Raw genomic sequence first — 17,891 nt, 5'->3', positions numbered from 1 at the left:
TTCTTTTTCCATGGGGGTTTAAGGGATAGGCTGGTTGATGACTCCGAGCAGGTTCCCACAATACTTTACACAACCCCTTCCTGGTTGTAAATACTGACTCCTAGTATTATCACATAGAAAGTGGAGATTCTCAGTGCCTTCCCCTTCCGTGCCACAACCACTGAACCACAAGGCCTTCCCTATCGAATAGCACCTTGAGTCTCCCCTGGTTGCATTTTCACACATCTGGGTGATTCCACTCATCCACTTTCTACTTTGATTTTTACAAGTCCAAGCTGGATCTCTCTGAGTTTGCCTTGGTGTTACCTCCAGAGTCAGATTACATCCATATTGGGCAGTTTTCCAGTATTGGAACTCTCCCTTTCGATGTCCCCCACTTTTCAAACAGATCACCATACCAACGGCTCTATTCTTTCTCTCCTAATAGCCGAAGCAGTCAGCATCCACGAGGGGATAGGAGGAAATTCGAAAGAACTTGGGGAGACCACTAAAGAGCTTGTGTTTAAATAGTCTTTCTCCTCCCACATTGTACAAGTATATCTTCCTATAGTCTCTCGGTTTATTTGCAAATATAGAGTGGTTTGACACTTACCCCCTCTCTTTTGTGTTACCACTATCCAACTTTCCTCCTGACCTACTTGTTGCCAGTTTGGTTGTAACTTAGATTCATACCACCAAATTTTGGGTTCAAAGATCCAATTCATGGGAAAACACTCACTCTCCTTGTCATTATAACACCGAATTTGTGTCCAAGTTCCATCAGGTTCAAAGATTCTAGGCGGTTCAATCCATAATTCTCCCCCAACCGCCACTAGGGTTATATTCAAAAGGATATAAGTCACTGTTTTTTGTTTTTTTGTTTTTGTTTTTTTAACACCAGTTTCAATGGTTCTTTTTGAAGGGCTTTCCATATTTCCGACTCCTCCAAGTTGGCTCTCTTCACTCTGGTGTAGTGGGTCCAGCCTTTTTCTTTCGTCCGGATGGCAGTGTCTGTGGTCAGCAACACCAGGAATGGTCCATCCCACTTTGGCTTTAGGGAATCATCCTTCCAAGTCTTTATCCACACCTGGTCTCCCACTTCAATGGAATGTACTTTGAAGCTCAATGGAGGAGTCTGTATTAAATAGCCCGCTTTTCTGAAAGAATCAAAAGTCTGGGACAGTATTTGCAAGTATTGTATCAACCCTTTGTCTTTACTAGGTAAATTCCCCATTCATATCCCAGCATTCCTTAGTGGCATTCCAAATAATATTTCATAAGGTGAGACTCCCACATCCCTCCTGGGTTGTGTTTTTATCCTAAACAGGGCTATTGGCAAAGTTTTCATCCAATTCATTCCTGTCTCCAAATACAACTTTGTCAGCATTACTTTAATTTTTCCATTCATATTCTCCACCTTTCCACTAGAGGGCGGATGCCACGGGCTATGCAGGTCCCACTTAATTCCCAATACATTAGCAATTCCTTGAGTAATCTTCCCCGTGAAATGTCTTCCCTGATCACTATCGATTCTCTGAACCACTCCATATCTTGGTATATTATGCTCTAAGATTAATCTGACAACAGTTCTAGCAGTTTCATCAAAACATGGGTAGGCTTCCACCCACCCCGTTAAATGATCTATAATAACCAACAAATATTTATATCTTCCCACCTGTGGCATTTCAGTAAAGTCTATTTGTATATTTTGAAAAGGATAAAGCGCTAAAGGCCTCCCTCCTCTTTGTTTTTCCCTTAATTGGTTTTGATTTACCCTCTGACAAATTATACATTTTTGGGTCACTTGTTGCGCGGCAGTATAAACTTTTATTCCTGCATACTTCTTTAGTACTTCATCAATCAAAGCCTGAGTTCCCCAATGGCTCCCCTCATGTAATCTCTCAAAGATTTGTCTCATTAGGGGGTAATTGAGGATTTGTCTCCCATCTGGTAACCACCATTTCCCCTCTTCATCCTTCTTTCCCCCCATTTGTTTAATTTTATTCTCCTCCTTCTCATTAAAAATTGGTATTTCTTTCACTTCATACACATGGGGAATCATAACTTTGATTTGTTCAACAACTTCATTCATACCAGCTTCTTTAGCTTCCTGGTCTGCCAACCTGTTTCCCTTCTTCTCAACCTCATCTCCCTTTTCTGCAATTTCTTGGCGATGTCTGGCCACGCCTTAGTTACAAACTGAATTTTAACTATCTGCACATCTCATTCTTCCTCTAAACCCAACACTTCCTCTTCCTCTCTTCTCTCTCTGTTTCTCTCATCCTCTATCTCTTTGTTTCTGTTCACTTTCCTTTTCTTTCTTTTCCATTCTTCTCTCTCATCTAGGCTGTGATGAGTCCTCAGATGCCTTGTGGTCAGTTGAGTAATATCCCTTCCCTCTACAGCTTCAGTGAGGAGAAGTCTTTATTATGTAAAGTGAGCTAGCCGGGCCATCTTAATGGCCCATTAGCTGGGGGTGGGCAGAAAGCTATAGGCAACAATTCTGTCCTCTGTCTCTTTCTGTCTCTTTCACTCTTTTTCTTTCTCCCTCTCTCCCACTCTTTTATCACTTTCTCGTTACTCTCTACTGTCCAACCTGTCCCCATACTTATCTTTGATTAATCATGTTTGCAATAATTCACCTACTTCCCTAAATAGGCGCAATTCCCTCACCGGAGCCTTCGTTCACTCAAACACATACATACACTCTCTCCCCACCTCTCCTGTTTTCCTCCAAAGAATGACTCAGGGGGAAAAGAGGGGGGGGGGTTCACGCAGGCGATCACAGGTCTTTGGATCTCTTCAATTATCACTTTCGGGGACATATACATTCGATTTTTTAATTTGATTTTATTTAGCATTTATAGGCCGCCCTTTTCCCTGAGGGGACTCAGGGCGGCTTACAATAGTAAGGGAAGGGGAGTGAAAGACAAAATACAAAAGAAAATGTGAAATAACTAAAAAGTACTAAAACACAACATTCACTCAGTATTCGGGAGGGGCAAGAAAATTTATCCCCAGGCCTGACGGGCTAGCCAGATCTTGAGGGCTATACGGAAGGCCTGGACTGTGGTCAGGGTATGAATCTCCACGGGGAGATTGTTCCATAGCGTCGGAGCAGCAACTGAGAAGGCTCTCCTCCGGGTGGTCGCCAGTCGGCACTGACTGGCGGATGGAATACGGAGGAGGCCCGCTCTATGCGATCTGATGGGACGCAGGGAGGTTATTGGCAGAAGGCGGTCTCTCAGATAGTCAGATCCACTACCATGGAGCGCTTTATGGGTGGTAAGTAAGACCTTGAATTGCACCCGGAGATCTACAGGCAGCCAGCGCAGCTCGCGGAGGATAGGTGTTATGTGGGCGAACCGAGGTGCGCCCACAATCACTCGCGCGGCCGCGTTCTGTACTAGCTGAAGTCTCCGGGTGCTTTTCAAGGGCAGCCCCATGTAGAGCACATTGCAGTATTCCAGCTTAGAGATCACAAGGGCTCGAGTGACTGTCGTGAGAGCCTCCCGATTCAGGTAGGGCCGCAACTGGCGCACCAGGCGAACCTGGGCAAATGCCCCCCTGGTCACAGCTGATAGATGGTGATCAAAACTCAGCTGTGGGTCCAGGAGGACTCCCAAGTTGTGGACCCTATCTGAGGGGTATAAGTTTTGTCCCCCCAGCCTGATTGATGGTACGGTGGTCAAATTATTGGGAGGAAAACACAACAGCCACTCGGTCTTGTCTGGGTTGAGCACCAGTTTGTTCGCTCTCATCCAGTCTTTCACAGCTTCCAGACCCTGGTTCATCACGTCCACCGCTTCATTGAGTTGGCACGGGGCGGACAGATACAATTGTGTATCGTCCGCATATTGGTGATACTTTATCCCGTGCCTCCGAATGATCTCGCCCAGCGGTTTCATGTATATGTTAAATAGGAGGGGGGACAAGACCGACCCCTGTGGCACCCCATATGTTAGGGGCCTCGGGGACGATCTCTGCCCACCCACCAACACCGACTGCGACCTGTCCGAGAGGTAGGAGGAGAACCACTGCAAAACAGTGCCGCCCACTCCCACCTCCCGCAGTCGTCGCAGAAGGATACCATGGTCGATGGTATCGAAAGCCGCTGAGAGGTCGAGGAGAACTAGGATGGATGCAAAGCCTCCATCCCTAGCTCTCCAGAGATCATCGGTCAATGCGACCAAAGCGGTTTCTGTGCTGTAACCTGGTCTGAAGCCGGACTGGAAGGGGTCAAGATAGTTTGCTTCCTCCAAGGTACGCTGAAGCTGGAGGGCCACCACTTTCTCAACAACCTTCCCCACATAGGGAAGGTTGGAGACTGGACGGTAGTTGTTAAGAACAGCTGGATCCAAAGACAGTTTCTTTAGAAGGGGTCTCACCACCGCTGCCTTAAGCTTGGTGGGGAAGTGCCCCTCCCAAAGAGATGCCACAACAACCGCTTGGATCCAGCCTCGTGTCACCTCACTGCTGTTGGCAACCAGCCAGGAGGGACACGGGTCCAGTACACAAGTGGAGGTACTCACAGCTCGCATAGCCTTGTCCACATCCCCAGAGGCAACTTCCTGAAACTCAACCCAGAGATGGTTTGCCAAGTCTTTCCCCTGTGTCTCAGCTGGCTCTGCAAGGGTGGAGTCCAGGTCCGCTCGAAACCGGGCAACATTCATACTGTAATCATGCTTGCTCATGCCAACCAATCATTATAATTATTTCAGGAAGCTTTTTCACAAGCCACCAAGCTTCATTTTATTTATTAGAGGATCTCACCCTCCTTTCAGGTTTGGAAATGATAACACACAAGCATACATGCACATACCGTTAAACAATCTTGCAGCTTACTGTTTCTTTATAGTACATTCATATCAACTTTTACCATGACATACATTTGCACTGCAATCAGACTGCTTGTTTAGATTAATTTCACATACAAAAATATCCCATTTCATTCTTTCTTCATACAAAGCGATTATTACAATTATTTCAGGGAGCTGTACATAAGCCAATGAGCTCCATTTTCTATTATTAAGGGATCTCAACTTCCCTCCAGGCCTTGGGGAGGTTCTGTCCCTTTAAATCTTCAATTTCTTTTACTTGGGGAACATGTGGCTCATTCTCCGAGCAGTGGGGAAACTCAGAGAGAGCAGTTTAAATCCTAACTACTCTTCCCTCCCCCACAGCTTCAAGACCAAGCTTATTTATTTATTTAGCTAGCTGGTCAAACATATCATCATCAATTCCATACAATTCTACATGTTATTAGATGCACACCTAAGAATTTTTTTAACAGACATTACATCAAAGTAATCAAGTCCAATTACTAAGGTCTTCCCATTTAGTCAGGCTTTACCTCATTACCTGCTAACTTTCTTACTTTTGCTCGAAGTTACACCTGTTGTTCTATCTCTTTAAGCACTATTTCGTTAATACCTGTCTCTGCCCTGTGATGTTCCGTTTCTATCTTGATCTCCCAGCAGCGCTGGCATATTTTTAAAGGTCAAGATTTATAGAGACAATGTATAGAGATGTTTGTCCACACATTGCTTGGCCAGGGTTCTAGATTGGATCTCCCAGCTGAGCGCTGGCATAGTTTTAAAGGTCCAAACTCTTAGCTCTCCCAGCAGAACGCTGGCATAGTTTTAAAGAGCAAGATATATAGATATTTTATTAACACATCATTTGCATCTGGGTGGGGCTCGAGCTCTACTTTTCTTTTAAAAGACAACTATTAACAGCTTTCTAACATGTCCCTGTGGACTTCTTAATCGCTTTGGGGAAGAAACTCAGGTAGAACTTCTCTTCAGTTCACCTGATGGTGGCCAGTTCCTGAGTTTGTTACAACTTGATGGACTAAGCTTATAACCCTAGGATCCAGAGTTCCATCTGGGGGTCATCCTACACCAAAAGTGGGCCATTCTGACTCACAAAATATTTTTAAATTAGCCTGGGTTGCTGGGGGGGTCCCCATAATCCCCATTATATGCCTTCTTAAAATTCTTCAACATACACTGGAGGGGTGTTCTCAGGACACTACCTCCTCCTCCCTGTTTACATAAACCTTTTGTGCTTCTCTTAACAGAACCTTCATAGCTTCTGTGGTCCAATTCTCTCTCTTTTGTAACTTCTTAGCAATATCCGGCCAGGCTTTGGTAACAAACTGGATTTTCACCAATTGGATATTTAGAGCATTGTCCGGATCTACCCCAGCATATTTCCGCATTCCGTCTTTAAGACGCTGCAAATCTATCGCCGGGTCCTCATCTTTCCCTTGATTTATATTTACTGCTTTGGTCATGTTTTGTGCTTGTGGAATAGCTTCTTTCATTCCTTTTATGATTATTGATCTCAAATCCATCATATTCTGTCTTCCCTCTGCATCATTATTATTCCAATTTGGCCTTACTAATGGGTATTTAATGTTCCCTCTGATTTGATTTCCTTGTACTCCCGGATTCTCCCTTTCCCAAATTGCCATTGCAGCTGTCCTAATTAAATTTCTTTCCTCTGGGCTAAACAAAGTTCTCATTATATTTTGCATTTCATCCCAGGTATAAACGTTAGGTCCTAATAAGGCATCTAACTGGTCACTTGCGGTCAGAGGATCTTCAACAAAACTTTTCATTTCCTTTTTAAATGCCCGTACTTCGGACGATTGCAAGGGTTCATGTACATATGTTATGATCGGAATCCCATTGGGATCGTTTCCGTTCGGGGTTTCCCTTAAAGGGAATTGCTTAATTTGTTCTCCTTCTTGTGTGGGATCCAAATGAGGCTGTCTAATTAGTTCCTCTTCCTCCATCTGCCTTGTTAAATCTTTCCTCACGTTTGCTAGCTCATTTCCCCCACAAACCTCCCTTTTGTTTCACGTAATCATACAGATTACGGCATTGAAAGTAATTTTACAGCGCCATCTCGTGGCCACTCAACATTATTATCTTTCCACCAAATAAAACAACACAAATTTACCATATTCTCTTTAGTTAATCCCAGCCTTAAACCCTCTCGATTATAGGGTGGGGACCCCCACCCAGCCAATATCTGGCCTAACGGGCCATCTGGATTGATTTTAAGTTTGGGATTCCTTCTTATTTTCTTTACACATTTCATTTTTGGTTTAATTGAACTTCCACCACCCATCTTCCCGATTGATGGCTAACCTTTCTCCCGAGTATGTGTTCCTATGTCCCTCTCAACAACCCTTCCAAACTCACATGTCACCGTCCCCGGACATTCAACAATATCCCCTTCACTCACTCCGTCCTGCGGGTCTCCCCTGAGACCCCTCAAAAGGACTTCCTCCCGGCCCCCGTTGTTGATTCTCACCACACAACTCTAACCGTGACCGCCCTGGGGTCTTGTTCTGGTGTCTTTACCAGGTACTCACTCAGGGTTCTGTGCACAGATGTTTCCCGGTCGATCTCCAAGCCGTCTCTTCCTCTTTATTCAACCCCCCCTACTGCTCGTCTATCGCACAATTTTTACGGGCTTCCAAGAGCTGCGCAGTCCTCTGGGTGATTCTTCTCCTTTCAAAAAGGAAAGGGGTGCACCTGAGGAGAATCCCTCAGAGTCTCAGCGCAGATTGGATCCCGGACGAGCCCCCAATTTGTTTGTAGAATTTTAAAAGAATTCTAGAGACGAGGTTCGGAGTAGAAGAATAAAGTTACTTTTTATTATCCAAAAATCAGAGCTAATTTGAAAACGGTTTGCAAAGCGTTGGTGGGTCTCACCCTGACTTCACCTGAGTCACAAAGGAGAGCCACACCAAATTTGAAAGTGAAACAGCAGTTATACCCTACCTAACTCCTCCTACTCCTGGTCAGCTAGCCTGACGAGGGTGGTTACAGACCAATCAGAGACAATAATTACCCTATCTTTTACCTTATTTGGGAATACAATTTTTAACCAATTAGCCCTTGGCATCCTTCTGGCCAATCAAGCAATCACATTTTTCCCGCTGAATTCATAGCCACTCCTCTTACAGTTCATTGTTCTCCTCTCAAGTATTTACATATTCCTTCTCTCTGCCATTACCACGTGGTATAGCTCCCCTTAGGGGACTATTTCAGTAAAATATAAACACTTTATATTATTTTATTACTCCAACTGAAACACTGATAAAATTGTCCTCATATTTTGGCTTGACATTGCAAGCTAATCTTTAAGAGCTATTGTGGCATAATGGTTAATAAGATGGACTTGGAGCATGGAGACCTAGGTACAAATTTACTCAGTTATGATGTTGAACAACCTTGGATACTCACTCTTTTGTTGCCAAATTTATCTTTCAGAATTATTGCAAAAGTTAAAATGGAGAAGGGCACCATATATTCTACTTTGGGTTTGTCTTCGGCATTAATTTGTTACCTAGATTTCTTTCTCTCTTTATAATTTTTACTGGTCACCCACCATAGCTCAGGGTGACTCTAGGGGGTTTAACAATCATAAAAGATAAACTATATAAGCTAAAATACATAAATAAGTTAGTAATAAAAAAAAGGATCTTTGATGACTCCCAGATCAAATATATAGAGATAATTACGTTAAGGACTTTTGAGAAAGCTGTACAGAGGATTAGCAAATGCTAATACTACTTGGCTGGTTTCACAAAACACACTAAATATTTCATATATTGTGGGATACCACTACTTTGCAAAGGAATGAAGCTTAAGGCTATTTAGTTTCACCAGACAAGCAAGTAGCTTATCCATAATAAAAAAGATTCTTTAATGTTACGTTAAAATAACTGGAGAAAGAAAATCATCACTAGAAAACTTTTGGATAAACATTTATTTACAGTTAAGATTGAAATAGGATAGATATTATACTGATTCTAAGAAGTTATTTTTTAAAAAACTTTCAAACCAGACATGGAATTGTTCAGAAAAACTCATTTATTCTGTTAATATTTACAGTATATAATGCATGTAATATAAAGAGGAGCAAATATAATTAAAGCTTGTTTTATGTCTTTATTCCTTTTATCTCCCTCTTTTTCAAAAAGATATATCTATAGATGCTGCAGATAAAGGGCATGTGGAGGGTGTTCTATGTTTTAGAGGAGTTTAAGAAACTCTGCCTGATTCCTAAAACTAGATTAATAAGCACAATTACTATATTTACATAACATGCTATTACTAGTAAGCCATATCATAATTTGGTGTGATGTCTGAGTTCATGCAATCTGCTAGAAACACTGAACCTCATTTTACCTTTGCATGTTATGTGAATCCAAATGTTCTATTTCATGGCATTAATTAAATACTGAGCAGAGATTTTGTAATTGCTGGAAATTTTTTATGGAAATGCACCCCCTCTGCTAGTCTGCATGTAGAACTGGAACTGCTGTTTTAGGCTGAAGCACTAAATTTATTTTCCATTCTGATCTCTAACGCTTATCTTGGAATAAGTAGTTGGTTCCTCTGAGATGCTGTTATAGCTCCTTTTCTTCCTCCATGAATGTCCAAAAACATCATCTATCCTGAGATTTCCCCACATAGAATGCATCAAAATATCCTCCAATATGCAGCCAGGAAACCATGTTAATGACAATGATTGTAATAGGTTCAAAGGATTGGCTACATAGTATTCATAAATGCCATAGTCCCTGCTCTGCCACTAGAGGGCACTCAACATAATGTATTAATATGAATTACCATAGTCTACACACATCTGCACATACAGACAATTTTTTCATATGATTTTATTAAATTCCAAAAGCAGGAATAAAATGCAAATAAGCAAAGAAAAACAAAAAAGAAAAAAGAAAAAAATTGAACAAAAAACAAGATAGAAGTGTGAATAAAAAAGGAAAAACTAAAGCAAATAGAAAATGAATGACTTCCAACTTCCTTTGGTACAGATGTAGATTAAAAATACATCCAACTTTCATTTTAAAATTAACAGTAGTCTATATTACTTGTATAATAGCATAGAATTCTAATCAACAACTCCTGAATCAAAATTTCATTTATCTCAGGGGTTTTTTTGCAACCCACCCCCCCAAAAAAACTAAAAAAACTAAAAGTGATTTCCAAGTAGAAATAAAATTGGCAAAATCTTTTCTTTAAGGGTGTCAATTTTGCCAATTTTGTAGTCCTGGTATAGAGCCTGCAATATGGAGCACCATTAGTGAGATTATACTTTTTTTTGCAGATTATATATGTTTAATGCTTTTAATCTTTTTTGTTGTTAACCCTTTGATTATTTTTACATCTTTTGTGTGCTTGTTTGAAACTTTATAAGCTGCCCAGAGACATGCATGTGAGATTGATAGCTATCAAATTAATTTCAAATACTTTCAAAGATCTTGGTGATATAATTCAGGTGATGAAAATATGGTTCCTACACAAAGCTTTTGAGTAACCATTAATTTATTATTTATGAGATTATTGGTTTTCAAGTAAAAATTCTCATTCTATGGAAATGTTCTATTCCACACTATAAAAATAGATTATTTAATATACAAATATAACCAGATTTTTTTTTAATTGGAAAAAAAATTGATTTAATATGATATGTATCAGACATGGACTCATAATCTTTTGCAATAAATCTTTTTCTCATTGAGTTGATTTTGAACATGAGTATTAACTACAACAATTATTACTATTATAAAAACTAAATAAAATACATACAAGGCAATGTTAATCAATACTGGGAAAATGTTATGATATATGATATAATTAAATATTATGGATGTTCAGCTAAAATAGGATATGAGGATTTGATGCTAATAGAGGATTTTACAAGCAAGTAAATGAAAGGTCAGCATGTGTTATGGATTAATTTTTTGGCATAGCTAAGGATGAAGGATGTTTAAATAACTATAGGTAATTAAAACTGAAGGTATAATGATGTTAATGTGGTAAACATTTGAGTCAAGATACTTGAATTAATATGAGTTAATGGAAGAGAAGCACCAAAGCATATTGTAACCAGCTGATATACTTCTTTTTTTTTATAATAGATACCTGTGTTTTGTTTTCCTTTCCTGCCTTGTCCTTTGTAGTTTTTGTCCTTTTTTGTTTTATTTTTCTTTTGCCTTTTCTTTTTGTTTTGTTTTTTTTCTCCCACTGGTGTGGGCAGGTATTGTTCAAGATTATTACTTGTATTAATATTTTTAAATAATAATTACAGTCAAATGAAAATGGATATATAATAAAAAAATAATAAATAGAAAAGGGCAATATAAAGTGTTTTGGGACAGTAATTTACATCCCTTCTCATCTATCTTTTCAATCTACAAAAGCCCAAAGAAACTTCCAGTAATAAAGATTATCAGAAAACATTTTGGGACACATGCTGCATTTCTGTAGGAGCTTCATCCAGCTTTTTTAAGTATTGGAGAACATTACCTACTTGGGACATCAGCTGTCAAGCTCCTACCGTTCATTTCTGAAGCATTATTTGTTATCAATTCACCAGCAGTATGAACCTGACATATTTCTAGGTGGTTAAAGTGTTTTCTGGAGTACGGGGATCCAGATTTGTACACCCTTCGCCATGGAAGGCCTTGGGTGCTTTTGAGCTATTAATTCTTCACAGAATGTATGCTGCCAGGAAAAATAAAATGAAGAAGTGAGCATGGTAATAAAATGAGCATGGTAAAAATAAACCCAAGAAATGAAACATTCATCTGGATATTTTCCTTACTTCTGTCCACACAAATGTTAAGATCTTTTCCAGAACCATTGATATGTCTTTAACTGATTTGTGTTGCCTTGTACTTCTATTTATGCTGCCTTGTATTTCTGAATGAAAGACAAGCAACCATTTATGTTGCTTTGTACTTCTGAATGGAAGACAAGCTACAAAGAGAATAAATACACATAATTTAGATTCCAGCAAATAACTGAACCTTGATGAAAGAGGTTCCTTTGAATCTGAATACCCTTCTCATGGCTTTTTTCATTTCTTTGTTTCTCAGACAATATATAATAGGGTTCAACATTGGGGTTATCACATTGAAGAGCAGTGAGGCCAAAATATCCATAAAGAAAGAGTGGCTGCTGCTGGGCCTGTTATAATTGAAAGCACAAGTGGCATAAAACAGGGTGACTACAATGATGTGTGAAGTACAGGTGGAGAAGACCTTGTGACGTCCTTGGGTGGAGCGGATCTTTAAGACTGCCATTACAATGTGGGCATAAGAAATTAGGATGAAAAGAAAGGGAATGATGCCAAGGATCATGGTCACTGCCAGCAGTGTCATTTGATTAGGGAAGGTGTCCACGCAAGACAATTTGAGGAGCTGTGGGACATCGCAAAAAATATGTTCAAGACTGTGAGAAACACAGAAGGGGAGCTGGGCTGTCATGACAGTGTGTAAGATTGAATTGAGAAAACCACAAGCCCAGGAAGCCACTGCTATCCTATTACACACTCTACTATTCATGACAACCTCATAGTTGAGGGGATAACATATGGCGATGTATCGATCATAGGCCATAGTAGTCAAGAGAAGACACTCAACTCCTACAAAAGCCACAAGAAAGTAAAGTTGGGTCAGGCAACCCTGAATGGAAATAGTTTTTGTGTCGTTTAATAGATTCTTAAGCAAGTGGGGTAATGTAACAGATATGTAACAAATATCGAGGAATGACAGATGCCTGATGAAAAAGTACATAGGAGTTTGAAGGCCAACATCCAGCCATGTGGTGGTCAGGATAAGTCCATTGCCAAACAAAGTAGTGATGTATATAGCAAAAAATAGGATAAAAAACAAAGCATGAGGCTCAGTGAAGATGGAGTAGCCTAGGAAAGAAAATGTTCTTCTGTTATCACTTTGATTTCCAATTTGCTCCATGTTTTATATCTGAAATGAGAAAGACAGCATGGTAATAAAACCAAGATATGAAACATTTATCTGGACATTTTCCTTACTTCTGTCCATACAAAGGTTATGTCCTTAACTGATTTGTCATTTCTGTGTCATGTAATATAGTCTTATATCTTCCAGAAACAAACAAGTACAGAAAAAGTTGTAACACTGGAACCTATCACAGCTACAATAATATAGCATTACAACTGTATACAAGCAATTTTCTCTTTGTGACTCTGACATTAAACCTCTTTACATTCAAAGAGACCTATTCCTGAGTACTGAAGCTTGCAAGTTTCCATTTGGGTGTTGAAAATATGATGCAATACATCAATCTGTTTCAACAAGAATGCTCCTATTATCTTCTAAAGCCCTTCTGAAAAACGAACATAATGAAATGGATTGAAATGCTCTGTACCTATCTTTGAAATGCAGGAAAGTAAACTTGTGTAAATATACTGTCCCTTTTCCAATTCCTAGCCTGCTACTGTTATTTCCATTTTTCAAGCCATTGTAGGCACTTGATTTGCCTCCAAAATAATGGTTGACAAATCCTAGATGTTAAACACCTTGAAATTTTTCTTGGGCAGGTTGGAATATGGGAAAAATAGTATATTAACCCCAGCACAGCTGAGGACAACTTAAATCCATCTTATTCATGGGCAGGAAGTGAAAGGGGGCGAGGGGGAATCTCCACTTGCAATTTACAGCCAATCACTCATTTTTAGATTGATATAATAGTAATGTGGACAGACTTTATAAAATCTCTAAAACAGCCAAGTGATAGTAAAAGATGTTGTAAACAGCCACAAAGAGGACAATGGCCTATGGCAATATTATAGGGACAAGATGGAGTAATCATCTCAAATGATCTAGGTGCCAGAGCTCACTGTAACAGCATTGTCAAAAAGGCATTGAGAGTTGTTAACCTAATCTTGCATAATATTGAACTGCAAACAGGACATACTAAACTTTTGCTAGACCAATTCTTGAATACAGATCATCTGTCTGGAACCTGTACTGCATATCAGACATAAATACAATTGAAGGAGTCCAGAGATATTCACAAGAAGAATCTTCAGCTCCTCTGCTCGCAATGGAATACCTTACGCCACCAGACTTGAAATTTTGGGCATAGACAATTTAGAACTTTGCCATCTTCGATTCGACTTAAGCATAGTACATAAAATTATCTGCTACAATGTTCTACCTGTCAATGAATACTTCAGCTTCAACCACAACAACACACGAGCTCACAATAGATACCAACTTATGGTAAACTGCAAACTCGATGCAGAAAATACAACTTCAGTAACAGAATTGTCAGTGTCTGGAATGCACTACCTGACACTGTGGTTTCTTCCCCAAACCACCAAAACTTTAACCTTAGACTGTCTACTGTCAATCTCACCCCATTCCTAAGAAGTCTGTAAGGGGCATGTATAAGCGCACCAGTGTGCCTACCGTCCCTGTCATAATATTCTCTTGTATTTATATTCATTTCATGTATTCATAATCATGTCTATACTTATATCTGTTATCTAATGCATTCTTCATTAAACAAACAAACAAACAAGCAAGCAAGCAAACAGAGAAATATATTACCAGTATCTGGTTAACTCCAAGGTCACAAAGTTGTGTGACCACTCTTATAGCCCCATGATTCCTGGTTATAAGATTATTAAAAGAAGGTAAAAGTCTACAGACGGTTTTAGAAGATGGAGCATACTTATTTTGTGTTGTTCTACAGAATCCAGACAGAACAAGTGGGTGGAAATGTTGGAGAAGAGATTTCAATTATGTAATTGGAAAAACCTCATGAATGTAGAATGACAGACTTCTTGCTTTTGGGATCTATTTTTCAGAAAGTTTGGAAGGTCAGAAGGATGCCAGAATTTCAGATCCAATTCTGCAGGGTCCCCCAAAGTGATCATTATCAAATCCCAAGAGTGGATGGGACTATTCAAGGGGTTGCATATTAGTATTCATAGTACTATTAGGTAAGGTAATATCTATTACATTATTTTCATATAATAATGGGAGTCAATGAACAGTCTTCAACTTCATGAAGAGCTTGATGATCTGAAAAGTTTGAAGATCGTTGCTACACTGGAAAGAATAGTAAACTGAATTATATCCATTGATTCTCATCAGCTTTGCAATTCTATAGCAAGCACACGGTTAGCTTCAAATATATCTGCTATCATCTATACTGGTGATGAGATATAGAAAACTTTCCATCCTGTTCTATTGGGAATGCAACCCCCAGTGGCTGGACTAACTGGCAATTCTGGGAATCAATACAACTGATGTTAATGTGGTATTGAATTTTGCTTTGTAATAATATGAATAATGATTCTACAACAAATTGCAATAAGAACATAGCATGTGAAAATGCATGCATAAAGTGGAAAAATGAGACCAGCATATAGAAAGGAAGGCAGGAAAGCTAGAATATGAAAATATTACCAGTCACTTTTGTAATAGTGAGCTTCCTTCTGGATTATTTATTTCCATAACACCAAATAAATCCATGCACATTCAAGCCTCTAAAATCAATATATCCAAACTGCAACAAATGATTTTTAAATTTCAGACATAGAATGTAAAGATATCCTAAGGGCCTTTGGGTTTGTTTCACTCAAAGGAATGTATTAATCTTAGACAATTCCCAATCCAGTTTTACTGTTTTTTGCCCAAGTTATAACTCTTGATTAGACTCTGAAGACTTCAAATTCACATCAGCTCAGTTTAGGTATTATTACAAATATGCTGATAAGTTTAATGAATGGTTAGATAACACAATTCTTAGAATCATTTATCTGACCAGTGATTTATGTCATTTTGGATCAAATGGTACAATGGTGGCACACACCTCAGATGAGAATTTTATGGGTCTTTCTAACTGATTGGAAAGCTACATAGTATAATGGCTGTTTTCTTATCTCAAATAGAATCTTAAAGTTGGAATTTGTTGCTTTTACAAAAAAAGTAAAATACATTCTCTTGAGACTCAGCTTCTTTCATGGCTGCATATTCAGCTTGGTATGTAACAGAATGGCATACAGGAATAGTACAGTACTCTGTGGTGAATATCGATAATTGACTTACGATTGGTTGATTAGTGACGGTTTAAAGTTACCATGGACCTTGCCAAATGACCTGCAGTCACTTTAGCACATTTTGGATGTTCGGCACCCAGCCAGAATTTATGGCCATTTGCAGCATCCTATAGTCACATGACTGTCATTCCCAATGTTTGTTTGTTTGCTTTCCGGGAAATGAATGTTGATTTCCAGGTTCTGGCAAAAGAACTTCCATTGCAGATAATGATAAAAAATACTTAATGTCTGGGCTTTTACTTAATGACTGCCACAAAACCAGCTGTAAAATGCGGTGTGGTCAGATAGTAATTTGCCTAACAATGTATGATCATAAATCTGGACTCAGTTATAGATGTAAGTTGAGGAATATCTATAAGAGCTCTGGCCATGATTCATTCTAGTATGTGGGGATGTTATGTGTAGGATCTCCTGCTTGAGGGGGGGGGTGACTAGATGACCTACAAGGACCCTTCCAACTCTGTTAATCTGTTAAATTATTGTATATTTAGTCCAATCTCATTTTAAATTGTATTTTATTCCAATTTATTTTTAATTGTATTTTATTCCAATTGAATTTCAAATTATTTTTATTGGACTTTAGTAATTATTTATGTTTGGAACTCTGCACTTCGATATGGCCCATGGGCTAATCAATAAAGTAAACTAACCAAAATATCATGAAAAATATGGCTGACTTATTTGGGTATTATCACCCATTATAATATGTATTACTACACATATTATAGTACTGCATTAATGTAAGTTAATATATTACTATAATATTGGTTCTCATCATATGCTATATTAATGACAAAATAGTTAATAGGAAGAACCAATAATAATAATTAAAAAATATAAGATTAATGTTTTAAAATCCTCTGTTTACCAAGTGTGATTGTAATCAACTTGCAGAAAATTTACTGACACTTTATCTGTCGCAGATCATTTATCCACCATCTCTTATCAATTATTGGGTTACATATAATATTCAACCTCTTGGGTCTACCTTCCCAACACAGTCCAGATAGAAGTGATATTTGATTTAAGTACAATAAATCCTTTTCCCGATCTTCCTCAGTCCTTCTAAGAAAAATCAATTTTGTTACTTCTCCAGGTCAGACTTCTGCTCTTATAAAAGAGTGTATACGACTCAGTTAGTATTCTGATCGTACAGACAATATCTCTTTAATCTGCAGCATTAAATTAAATTGCTTTTGTAAATCTCAGTTATCAAAAATTACATGACTCTGAATATTTTCCACAGCCATGAGCCACAGTGTCACAGTTGTTAAGAATGCAGTACTGCAGGCTACTTCTGCTGATCACCGGCTGCCAGCAGTTTAGCACATTGAATCTCACCAGGGTGAAGATTGACTCAGCCTTCCATCCTTCCGAGGTGGGTAAAATAAGGACCCAAATTGTTGGGGACAATATGCTGACTCTGCAAACAGCCTAGAGAGGGCTGCAAAGCACTATGAAGCAGTACATAAGTCTAAGTGCTATTTCTATTGCTATTACCACCTCATCAAACTTGACTAAAAAAAACTTTCAACTAAAAGTTGCATGTTATCAAAAGATCTTCTCTCAGAGTTCAGCCAGCCTTTTGTAATGGGAAATATTATTGCTCTGTGAACTTTAGCTAAGGAAACAGAAGGAAAAAGGGAAGATAAGTTTTGGGTACTTGGAGCCAACACTGAAAGAAAAATTAAAGAAAATAAACTCTATGTCAACACTGAAGTTGGCTGAATTGGGGCTATTTTATTTTTTGTCTTCTCAAGGGGGGTTTCTTTTCTCACTACTTCAGGGCTGACAAAGCCTAGAGTGATGGAGCTAAGGAGGGGGTTGTAGAGATTAGCTGGGATATTATAGTCAAAATAAAGTTCTTTTGCCTGGGAATCAAGGATGTTCGTATAGATGTCCACAGGGTGGAGACCGAGGTCATGTAACAACTGGGCTGTATGTTGATTGGACCATGTGCCTGAGAC

At 39.0% G+C, this 17,891-nt stretch overlaps 1 protein-coding gene across 1 annotated transcript; it reads right to left on the bottom strand.

The window, feature by feature from the left end:
- Nucleotides 1-11,815: 11,815 nt before the first annotated feature.
- LOC148046039 (olfactory receptor 5V1-like) lies at nt 11,816-12,787 on the bottom strand. The gene has a single exon (XM_087714454.1). The coding sequence runs from the start codon at nt 12,785-12,787 to the stop codon at nt 11,816-11,818; it is 972 nt and encodes a 323-aa protein (XP_087570580.1).
- Between the last annotated feature and the right edge of the window lie 5,104 nt (nt 12,788-17,891).

The sequence above is a fragment of the Thamnophis sirtalis genome, unplaced genomic scaffold (assembly GCF_051295495.1).
Source record: "Thamnophis sirtalis isolate CommonGarterSnake01/CBP01778 unplaced genomic scaffold, rThaSir2_p1.2 scaffold_4, whole genome shotgun sequence".
NCBI classification, from domain to species: Eukaryota; Metazoa; Chordata; class Lepidosauria; order Squamata; family Natricidae; genus Thamnophis; species Thamnophis sirtalis.
This window is presented reverse-complemented; position numbering and strand designations above follow the sequence as displayed.